This window comes from Oryctolagus cuniculus, chromosome 7 (genome assembly GCF_051225735.1).
Source record: "Oryctolagus cuniculus isolate XC-2025 breed Fujian yellow rabbit chromosome 7, ASM5122573v1, whole genome shotgun sequence".
Lineage (NCBI taxonomy): Eukaryota > Metazoa > Chordata > Mammalia > Lagomorpha > Leporidae > Oryctolagus > Oryctolagus cuniculus.
This window is the reverse complement of record NC_142873.1, coordinates 141821249-141833328: the sequence shown is the minus strand read 5'-3', so window position 1 is coordinate 141833328 and position 12080 is coordinate 141821249. Positions and strand designations below refer to the sequence as shown.

At 43.1% G+C, this 12080-nt stretch overlaps 1 protein-coding gene across 4 annotated transcripts in view; it reads left to right on the top strand.

Moving 5' to 3' along the window:
• Positions 1–12080, top strand: part of ZCCHC17 (zinc finger CCHC-type containing 17) — a 63404-nt gene that overhangs the window by 20045 nt on the left and 31279 nt on the right. For all 4 annotated transcript variants that reach the window (XM_008265816.5, XM_089301122.1, XM_089301123.1 and 1 more), the window contains one exon: positions 3840–3897. In XM_008265816.5, coding sequence (XP_008264038.4) covers positions 3840–3897 — 58 coding nt within the window. The remainder of the gene's footprint in view (positions 1–3839; positions 3898–12080) is intronic.

Below are 12080 nucleotides of genomic sequence, written 5' to 3'. Positions count from 1 at the left end.
TTTGGAACACCAGGCAGACTGTATGATCATCTATGGCAGGTGCTATCCTGTTAATTTCAACTCTGACTGCACCCTAGGAGACACAGTGATGCAAACACCTGGTATTAGAAATAAGCAAGAATGCCTTTTCCTAACTGAATAATTGAGTGCATCCATTCTGAAGCACATTAATCTTTCCTTTTGGGAAAGACCAAATTAAGGCCTGTTGTAACACCTCTGAAGACCATAATGTGACACTGGAGCCTCTGGACTGAAAAGTGAGGTCATCTTAATTTAAAGCAGCAAGGTGATTTGGACTCCAACTTCCAGATGTTACTTTTAAGTTGATTAGATAATTTTGCTTTGTAATAGTGTTACTCATTATGAAACTCCTCAGCCCTTTTTGTAGAAACTTGAAACAAAAGCCAGACAAAGTACATTGGGGCAGAAGAAAGAAATTTGCTTTTACTTATTTTTAAGTTTTTTGAGAGGTAGAGAAAGTGACACATAGATAGGAAGAGAGCATGTACTCTTCCATCCATTGGTTTCCCCTTCAAATGCCTACAGTGGCTGTGGCTGAAGCTGGGAACCAGATTCAGTCCAGGTCTCCCTTGTGGTGGGTGGCAGGAACCCAGTTACTTGAGTCATTAGTACTGCCTTTCAGGGTCTGCATTAGTATGAAGTAGAGACAGGAGCCAGAACTGGGAAGCAAACCCAGGTACTCTGATACAGAGATGTGGGTATCTTGCCAGGCATCTTGACTGCTAGATAAATGCCTGCCCCTGCTTTTACTTTAATTAAAAATGAAAAGGCTTACCTTCTTTATCTATATAGCCCTCCACACAGAACCGATTGTTTTGTGAGCTTGCATAAGCACATTTTTCCTGGTCTTCACTTTACTTATTTGAAAGATGACGTGGGCTGGTGACGTGGCTCACTTGGTTAATCCTCTGCCTGTGGCGCCAGCATCCCATATGGGCGCCGGGTTCTAGTCCTGGTTGCTCCTCTTCCGGTCCAGCTCTCTGCTGTGGCCCGGGAGTGCAGAGGAGGATGGCCCAGGTGCTTGGGCCCTGCACCCGCATGGGAGACCAGGAGGAAGCACCTGGCTCCTGGCTTGGGATTGGCGCAGAGCCGGCCATGGTGGCCATTTGGAGGGTGAACCAATGGAAGGAAGACCTTTCTGTCCTCTCTTACTGTCTATAACTCTACCTGTCAAAAAAAAAAAAAGAAAGAAAGAAAGAAAGATGATGTGATTGGACCAACAAATCTCTAAATTCCTCTCCCCAGTTCCACCTTGCCTTGTTTTTTATTACCTGTATCATTGTGCTGTGTCTTTGGGACTGTCTAGTTCTTCTCCTAGCGTATCTTATGCATTAGTCCTATGATTTGAACGTGGCTTGTCCCTGAAGGGTTCATGTGTTAGACACTTGGTCCTCAGTGTGACATTGTTAAGAGGTGGTAGACCCCATAAGAGGTGGAGCCTAGAGAAAGGTTGGGGCACTGCTCTTGTAAAGAATTATTGTAGTTCTCATGGGACCCTGGTTAGTTCTCAAGAGAATGTTGCTTTAAGAGAACAAGACTGGCTCTTCCTCCGTCTGTACTACTTGCTGTCTCACCATGTGATCACTCTGCATGCACACTCCCCTTTGTGGTGCCATCTGCCATTAAGCCCTCACCAGAGGCTGAAACAGTTGGGGTACCTGATCTTGGACTTTTTGCCTTCAAAACTGTTTGTTAAATGAACCTCTTTCTTTATAAATATCCAGCTTCAGGTATTGTCCTAGTAACAGAAAATGAAGGAATAGAGTCTGCAAAACAGGACTTTAGATCTTTGGCTTTATAGCCCATTCTTTATCACTGTGTTGTAGAGACAGCTTGGCTCAAGGGCTCTGTCTCAGTATCTTCATTTTTCTACACTGAAGTGAGTAATGTTGATGTCTGGTGAGTGGGAAGTAGAAATCAAGGACGCAGGTTCTGTCCCTAGCTTGTATCGAAGTTAATTGTGTACCTTTCTTCTAGTCACCGATCTTGTTGTGCTTCAGTGTCTTGGGCTGCACATTTTTAAAAAGCTACACTTCATTGAATGTTCATTGTGTGCCAGATACCAGTGCCAACTATATGTACATGATTTGTTATTCGCAGCAACAAAATGAGAACAAATGGGAACTTAGGCTCCAAAGGCAAGTTGTGTTCAAAATCCCACAGGTAGGAAATGGCAGAGCTGCATCACACACTCCAAAGCCTGGATTCTTTCCACATCTCAACTTTTCTGCCTTATCTGCAGCCTAGGGACCTAATTATATATACTTCCTAGGATTGTGGTTAGGAGCAGATGGAATATCAGATGTCACGTTACTTTTGGCCATTTAGAATTTTGTAGCTAAACAGAACCCGTGAGCAGTTCTAGTGTAGCTAAAACTCTCTGGGTTCACATCCCAGCTCTGCTACTTACTAGCTTTGGCACTTGGGTCACTTACTTAATCTCCGTGCATCATTTTGTCCTCTGCTGAATGAATGGGTGATGATACCAACTATCGAAGATTATCCAGAACATCTGAAATAGTGCTGTGTATCACATCTGTGTTAATGAATAGCAGTACAGCAGGGGTCGTTTTATTCTGTCCTCTAATTTTAGTTTTAAGCTGAAGTAGTGATAGTCCAAGATGAAACAGCTAGTTAAAGGCACTGAAAATAGTTTATATGTTTGAGATTATATACTATTTTGGGCATATTGAATATAGTGATAAATGCATTATGTAGTGATGACATTAATCCCAATTCAAAGGTGGGGTGGTATGGACTAGACTGTAGAAGTGGGGGGTGGAGATAGAGCTTGGGATAATGATTTTCTGGCAAGAATTCTAGGCCTTTGATCACTAACACTTATTGGTTTCCTATTATATAGAACTAGCAAGCCTCCAACTTTCCATCTTAGATCATCTCTGCAAAAGTCTTAGGAATAACTCTTTCTAGGGGTCCATCTCTTCTTTTTAAAGTATAGCTCTTTTCCTGACTTAATTACTTGTCTCTTTTTCTATTTATTAAATTTATTTGAAAGGCAGAGAAAAAGAGAGATTTCCCATCTATGGATTCATTCCCCACATGCCTGCAACACCCGGATGTGGGCCAGACAGAAGCCAGGAACTTAACCCAGATCTCCCTCAGGGTAGCAGGAATCCAAGTGTTTGCATCTCCTTCTGCCTCCCAGGGTGCACATTACCAGAAAGGTAGAATTGGCAGTGGAGCCATTACTTGAACCCAGATATTCTGGTGTGGGATGTGGACAGCCCAAGTAGTGTCTTAACAGCAAGGCCAAATATCCGCCCCCTGAGTGCAGCTTTTCAGGTTCCGTCAGATGTCTGTGTATCAGCTTTTCTTTAATTATCTTAATAAAACCCAAGACTCAGATTTGTTTTAAAATATAACAAGCTGTATGGTCTGATTTGATTTGAAGTCTAGGGGAAAGGGATTCCTTATGTGATCTGTCTCAAACTATCAGAGTTCTCATTATTGAAGTGGGAAAACTCAGTCCTAGCTAATATAAATTTAACTTTATTACTTGGTTTTCTGCCGTTCCTTTTGTTCATAAAATTCCTTTGATTTCAGTGGGTATAAGGTTGATTTGGCCTTTCCTCAGTTACCCTCATACCATGTGACATCCTTTAATCTCACCCCAGTTTTTACTGTGTACACACATAGTTGTTAGTCTGAACTTCGAAAGAACAGAAAGAATGTTTGACAGAACATCACTTTTAGGCAGTGTATACTAGATTCCAAGTGCAAATTCAGAGCGAGTAGATTAAGTGCTACAGATGAAAGATTTTCATTTATGTGACATTGGTTTTTTTCTATCTCTGTAGGTTGCTATGGTGACAGACTATGGAGCCTTTATCAAAATCCCAGGCTGTCGGAAGCAAGGTAGGAGCCTATAACTTGCAATTAAGCTCTTTTATTCCACTCTCTCCACTGTAACCCTGGACATATATGATTACACATTGTACCTTTTTTAGAAAGTAGTTATTTTGATTGTTGTTTTGTTTATATTGCAGAGATATGAATACAAACAAGAATTGACAATTCATTTTTAGCAGATTTTTTTTTTTTTTTGAAGATTACTTATTTACTTGAGAGACGTAGTTACAGAGAGAAGGAGAGACAGAGAGAGAGGACTTCATTTGCTGGTTCACTCCTCCAAATGGCTTCAATAGGCAGAGTGGAGCTGAGCTGATCCAAAGCCAGGAGCTAGGAGCTTCTTCTCAGTCTCCCATGCAGGTGCAGGGACCCAAACACCTGAGCCATCTTCTGCTGCTTTCCCAGGTCATCAGCAAGGAGCTGGATTGGAAGTGGAGCAGCTGGAACTTGAATAGGCACCCATATGGGATGCCAGTGCCACAGGCAGAAGCTTAACCTACTATGCCAGAGTGCCAATCCCTTTAACAGCTCTTACTTCAAAAGGGTGATGCTCTCTGACTTGGGGAAGAAAGATAGAGTATAGCTAATTGAGTTCATTTCTAGAACCAACTCCTCTAGACTTCAGCTATTACCTTCAGCAAGTCTCTTGACATCTTTGGATATAGGATTTGAGGGAGGGCAAGCTACTTCTCTGAGGCTGAGTTGTAGTATGTGGAATGGGAGTACTATTATAACCAATACAAATATTGTATATATAATGCTTTGAATTTTATTCATAAATAGGCATCTGTTAAATATTTTTGGACAGTCTCTTTCATGTCTTTCATCTTCTCAAAACAGTTGTAATAAGTATAAAAGGCCACAAACTGATGGCCTGCCAGGTAGAACCACAGCCAGGACTAGAACCCAAGCCTTTTGATTCCTAACTGAGCGGGCTTTCTCCTATTTCAAGCTGCTAGTGGACCCAAAGACTCAACTCACTAAAACAAGTTAAAGATTTTATCATACAAAATGCAACCATGGTGGGGAGAGGTGGCATTGTGGCACAGTGGGTTAAGCCACTACTTGTGATGCTGACATCCCACATGAGTGCTGGTTCGAGTACCTGCTGTTCCACTTCCCATCCAGCTCCCTGCTGACACACCTGGGAAAGGAGTAGAAGATGACTTGGGCTTCTGAACCCAGGTGGGAGACCTAGGTTGAGTTGAACTAGCAGATGGAAAAACACTCTTAGTCGTGTGTTCTCTGTCTCTCCCTCTATAGTGCTCTTGTATTCTCTTTGTCTTTCTCTCTCTGTAAATCTGCCTTTCAAATAAATAAATAAATGCAACCATGAGAGTACTATAAGAAAATTTAGAGAAATATTTCATTACATAAAAAACTTAGGTTGATGTTGTGGCATAATGGGTAAAGCCACCACTTGCAAGGCAAGCATCCCATATGCATGCCAGTTCAAGTCCGGGCTGCTCCATTTCTGATCCAGCTCCCTTCTAATGGCCTGGGAAAAGGAGTGCAAATGATCCAAGTGCTTGGGCCCCTGCCACCCATATGGGAGACCTGGATGAAGTTCCTGGCTCCTGGCTTCAGCCTGCTCAACCCTGGCTATTGTGGGCACTTGGCGAGTGAACCAGTGGATAGAAGGCCTCTCTGTCTCTCTCTTTCTGTAACTCTGATTTTCAAATCAACAAATAAATCTTTTAAAAAAAAATCAAGCACCTAGTTGTAAAAATCATGATAAGCAAAGTTAAATTTGGAAAAAATTTGCAGTACATATGATAAAGGGCTAATAAAAATGGTGGGAGAAGAGGGAAAGGGGCCAAGGATATGAAAAAAACAACTCATAGGAGAAAAATTTCTTCTCAGTATTGGTTAAAAAGTAAGTTTGAACTGTGATTCTCCTATAGAATGGAATACTTTTCACTCAGCAATAAAATGGAATGAGAATGAAGTGGTAATACATGCAGCAACCTGCATCAATTTCCAGATAATTGTGCTGAATGAAAAGAAGCCAACCCCAAGAAATTCTGTACTTCTGTGACTATTTATGTAACACTTTTCCACTGAAATTGCCTTATTGGCATATAATTTACATTCCATACATGATACCCACTTAAAGTGTAGAGTTTTATGGTTTTTAGTATATTCACAGAATTCTAGAATCATCACTACAATCTAATTTGAGAACATTGTCAAAATGAAACATTGTTGGCCCAAAAAGAAACCTTGTCCCTTTGGGAGTCACTCTAAATTCTATTTCCTAGCTTTAGGCAGCCACCAGTTTGTTCATATGTTTGCCTGTTATGAACATGTCTTATAAATGGAATCATAGTGCTTTCAAGGTTTATTTGTAGCATGTACTTGATTCCTTTTTTTTTTTTTCTTAAAGGCAGAGGGACAGAGAGAAGGACAGATAGAAATAGCTTCCATCTGCTGGTTTATTCCCATGTGTGTACGTGCATGCAGGTGTGTACACACACACACACACACACACACACACACACACAATAGAATACAAATAAAATGGGACATTTGAAAAGATCTAATAGATTGTACCTGTGATTTTTTTTCTCACACAAGAAAAATTCTCTGATTCTCCTGGTGAATTCTCTGATGTCCAACAATTCAGTTTAATTCTGATCCTAATTTCTTGGGAGTTAGTGCTAGGATTCCACAGATTTAAGGGCTCAGTTTCCTAAGACTGACTTCACTTCAGATGTTAGTTCCAAGTATTGAATTCCAGGTTACTCACACTTTTGTCTGACAAGTCTACCGTTTTGGGCATTCCCTCCCCATCCCCTCAACCTTCCAGGCACTCAGATTTGATCACTTGATAGAACAGCTCACAGAACTCAGGAAAATGATATACTAGTAATTTATTTTAAAGGATACAAGTGAGCAATCAGATAAGGATATACACAAATATATTACATATATAATATGTATAATTTTTTTGTTTTTTTAATTTGAAAGAGGGAGACAGAGCTTCTCTCTGCTGATTTGCTCCAAACATCAACAATGGCCAGGACTGGGCCAGGCTAAAGCTAGGAGCCAAGAACTCAATCTAGATCTTCCACTGGGTGATAGGGATCCAACCACTTCTGCCCTCATCACCTTCTGCCTTCCAAGGTGTGCATTGGCAGGAAGCTGGAAGTGAAAGCTGGAGCTGGGCATCAAGCCCAGGAACTCCAAATAGGGATGTGGGCTTCTTTCCTGGGTCTCAACTACTAGACAAAGTGCCTGTCCTAAGTATGTATGTTTCTTCTATGATCATATTATGTCTGTTTTGATGGTATACTGTAGTTTTATGAAATATCACCATTGAAGAAAACTAGGCAGAGGGTACATATGAAGGATCTCTGTATTGTTTCTTTTGAATGCATATGAATCTGTAGTTATCTCAAATATTTTCAAAACGGATTTGAAACACTTATCTTTGAGATGAACAAGTCTTTAAAAAGATTGCTATTAATACCTAGTGCTAGAAATGGGCACTTTTATTCACTCTTAGGAACATAAATTATCACAGACTTTGGTAATGACTATCAACATTAAAAAATTGTTTTTCGGGGCCAGTGCTGTGGCTTAGCGAGTAAGGCTGCCACCTACAGTGCCAGCATCCCATATGGGCACTGATTTGAGTCCCTATGAGTCCCGGCTGCTCTGCTTCCAGTCCAGCTCTGCTATGACCTGGGAAAGCAGTGGAAGATGACCCAAGTCCTTGGGCCCCTGCGCCTGCATAGGAGACCCAGAAGAAGCTCCTGGCTCCTGGCTCCTGGCTCCTGGCTCCTGGCTCCTGGCTCCTTGCTCCTGGCTTTGGATTGGCTCAACTCCAGCCATGTGGCCACTGGGGAGTGAACCAGCAGTTGGAAGACCTCTCTCTCTCTCTGCCTCTGTAACTCTGCCTTTCAAATAATAAATAAATCTTTAAAAAATTGTTTTTCAATGTATTCACTAATTTAAGTTTTATTTGAGAGAGAGAAAAACACAAATAAAGAAAGCCCCATCTACTGGTTTACAGCCTAAATGATCATAATGACCCTGGGCTGAGGCCAAAGCTGGGAGCTGTGAACTCAATCCTGGTCTCCCTCATCTGTGGCAGGAACCCAATTAATTGAGCTATATTGGTGCTTCTCAAAATTTGCATTATCAGAAAACTGGAATTAGCAGAATTGGGTATGGAAGCCAGGCACTCTGATGAGAGATGTGGATGTTTTAATCACTAGACCAAACACTCACTCCTGTGTTTTATTTGAGAGAGACAGAAAAAGAGCAAGAGCTTCCATCTACTGGTTATTCCTCAGATGTCCAGGACTGGGCCTGACCAAAGCCAGGAGCCGGCAACACAAGCCAAGTCACCCATGTGCATGACAGGAACCCAGTTACTTGAGCCATCATTGCTATCTTCCAGCTGGAGTCAAACCAGGTATTCTGATTGTCCAAGCCCTTGGGCCCCTGCACCCATGTGGGAGACCCAGAAGAAGCTCCTGGCTTTGGATCGGCTCAGCTCTATAAGGCATGCACCTCTTTGTGTCTGAAGACAAACTTTCTTGTTATTGTACTTGCCATGGCTGCCAGTGTCTAAAAGTACCATTTTTACCTGGACATTTATGTGACACTTTGGGGACTGTGGGGATTATGAGCCTGCTACCTCCCAGCAATCAGTCTTCAACTCAGTTGTGTTTACACCCTGTCAGGTAATGCCTCTGATGTGTGACTGACAGCTTGCAAGTGAATCTGTCAGTCTGACAGCTGTGCTTAGAGAAGCCTCAGAGGATGAACTCAGGGAGCCAAATAATTAGGCTGAAACTGAGTTCTAATCTTGGGATTTCCTGCAGGTTTATTGGATAACTTGAGCAATTGACTTTCTTACAGTGTACCTTATTTCCTTTGTCCCGAAGGGGGGTATTATTAAGTCTCACCCTGAAAAGGCTGAGCTATGAAATAACTCAGGTCTGATCAGATCTTAATATCTTTGAGTCAGGAAGGTAGACTATAATTTGAATAATAAAAAATTTGAAGTAATTTCCAAAGCTTTTATTCTCAATTTTTTAAGCACTACTGAGTTGAAGACCCACTCCTACTATTCAGATTTAAACTAGATTTTGGGCCTAGCAGTTAAACTGCTGGTTAGGATACTGGCAGTACTTGGATTTGATTCCCTTTTCTGGCTCCCAAGTCCTGCTAGTGTAGACCCTGGGAGGCAGTGATGGTAACTCATGTAATTGGGTTCTTGCCACCCACATGGGAGACCTGGTTAGCATTCCAGCTCCCAGCTTTGGCCTAGGCCCAGCCTTGGCCTTTGCAGGCATTTGGTAAGTGAATATGCAAATGGGAGCTTTGTTTCTCTCTCTCAAATAAATTAAAACACAATAAAAACCATTTTCTTTCCCCTCTCAGAGTTGTCCAAAAGAACTTTCTGTTATGATGGTAGTGTTCTGTATCTGTTCTGACTTATTTTCTGACACTAATCAATTCTACAGTTGGGTATACAGTAACTCAATTCTGACATTATCTACCTTGAGTTAGCATCAGATCCTACAAGTTAAAAGAGTTGGTTCCACAGGACTGCCTCCACTTCAGATTCCAAGTGCATGTCCTGGGCCACCTGTGTTTCTAATCAACCAGAGGTAAATTGGGGTTCCTGTATCCCCTTCATCAAGTTTGATAATTTGCTAGAATGGCTCACAACTCAGGAAAATGCTTTACTTAACTTTGCAGGTTTATTATAAATGATACAACTGAGAAAGAGCCAAATAATGGAAGCAGTGCATAGGGCAAGGTATGGGAAGAGTGAGATGGAGAGTGTGCTCTTTCTGGACATCCTCCCAGGACTAGGGTTTGTTCACCAAACCAGAAGCTAAGTCTCTAGCTTGTACCTTTCCCCTTCCAGGAGTGGGGAGGTTGGTGGGGGAACAGACAGTTCCAACCCTTTAATCACTTTGTTTTGACCCACTCCATTCTGAGATTCTCTAGGGGTCACCCTCTGTCATCTGCCACCATATTAGCATAAAGACTAGAGTGATCAAAATGGGATTTTTTTTTAAAAGATGTATTTATTTATTTGAAAGTCAGTGTTACACAGAGAGAGAAGGAGGCAGAGAGAGAGGTCTTCCATCCACTGGTTCATTCCCCAGATAGCCTCAATGGCTGGAGCTTCACCGATTCGAAGCCAGGAGCTTCCTCTGATCTCCCATGCCATCTTCTACTGCTTTCCCAGGCCATAGCAGAGAGCTGGATCAGAAGTGGGGCAGCCCAGACTTGAACCAGCACCCATATGGGATGCCAGCACTGCAGGCAGCAGTTTTACCTGCTACGCCACAGTGCTGGCTCCTAAAATGGGTTTCTTGTGAATGGCAAAGGACATTCCTGTTCATGAGGAAATTCCAGAGGTTTTAGGGATTCTTTGCCAGGAATAAAGAATAAATATACCTTTATAACATATCAGTGCTATCTAATATAGTAATGACTTTTAAATTTCATTTAGTGGGGCCAGCGCTGTGGCGCAGTGGGTTAAAGCCCTGGCCTGAAGCGCCAGCATCCCAGATGGGTGCCGAATCTAGAGAGGCAGATCTTCCATCCACTGGTTCACTCCCCAGATGGCCACAATGTCCAGGGACAAGCCAGGCTGAAGCCAGGAGCTTCAGCTGTGTCTCCCATGTGGGTGGCAGGAGCCCAAGCACTTGAGCCATCTTCCACTGCTTTTCCCAGGCCAGCAGAGAGCTAGATCAGAAGTAGAGCAGCCAGGACACAAACCTGCACCCATATGGGATGACGGTGTCACCAGCACTTTGTGAGTCTTTCATAGAGCTGATATAAAGATCTAATGAATGGGGCCGGCGCCGCGGCTCACTAGGCTAATCCTCCGCCTAGCGGCGCCGGCACACAGGGTTCTAGTCCCGGTTGGGGCGCCGGATTCTGTCCCGGTTGCCCCTCTTCCAGGCTAGCTCTCTGCTGTGGCCAGGGAGTGCAGTGGAGGATGGCCCAGGTGCTTGGGCCCTGCACCCCATGGGAGACCAGGAAAAGCACCTGGCTCCTGGCTCCTGCCATCGGATCAGCGCGGTGCGCCGGCCGTGGCGGCCATTGGAGGGTGAACCAACAGCAAAGGAAGACCTTTCTCTCTCTGTCTCTCTCTCACTGTCCATTCTGCCTGCCAAAAAAAAAAATTAAAAAAAAAGATCTAATGAATGGATGGATAGACCCAGCATAGAGTCAAGGGGCCTCAACTTTTATTTGGTGTTTTCTACTATAAATACTTTATGCAACTCTTAGTAGTATGTGCATATAACAATAAAGTACCTCTCTCTCTCCCTCTGTTCTCTCCCGAAGGCGCCACCCCTCCCCCTGCCCCTCACCTTTCAACCTAAGTAAATATGAACAAAATAAAACAAAATAATGAGGCAAGCATTATGGTGCAACTGGTTAAGCCACCTCTTGGAACCCCACATCTCATGTGGGTTTGCTGGTTTGAGATCCAACTGCTATGCTTCTGATGCAGTTTCCTACTAATGTGCCTGGGAAGCAGTGGATGATGGCTCAAGTGATTTGATTTTTTTGCCACTCACATGGGAGACTTGAATGGAGTTCCTAGCTCTTGGACTAGACCTGGCTGTTGTAGCTGTTTAGATAGTGAACCAGCAGATGGAAGACCGTTCTCTCTCTCTCTGCTTTTGAAATAAATAAAGTACCTCTGAAGAGTTCAGACTGCCTTCTTTATTTTTTTAAAGATTTATTTTATTTGAAGGGCAGAGTTACAAGGTAGTGGGGGCAGGGGGAATCTTCCATCTGCTGGTTCACTCCCCAGATGGCCACATTGCTCAGGGCTGAGCCAGGCAGAAGCCAGGACCCTGGAACTCCCATCCAGGTTTCCCACGTGATTAGCAGAGACCCAGGTATTTGGGCCATCTGCTGCTTTCTCTGGCACATTATCAGGATTGGAGGTGGAGAAGCCAGGACTTGAACCAGCATTCAAATGGGATGTCAGTGTTACAGGCCATGGCTTAACCCATTGCACCTCAGTGGTGGCCCCCAGAGTGCCTTCTACAAATGAATCTAGTTATGAATTCACATATAGATTATGGGATTAACCATATTTAAAAATATGCCAAAGGGCTGGTGCTGTGGCACAGCGGATTAACACCCTGGCCTGAAGTGCCAGCATCTTATATGGGTACCGGTTCTAGTCCTAGATG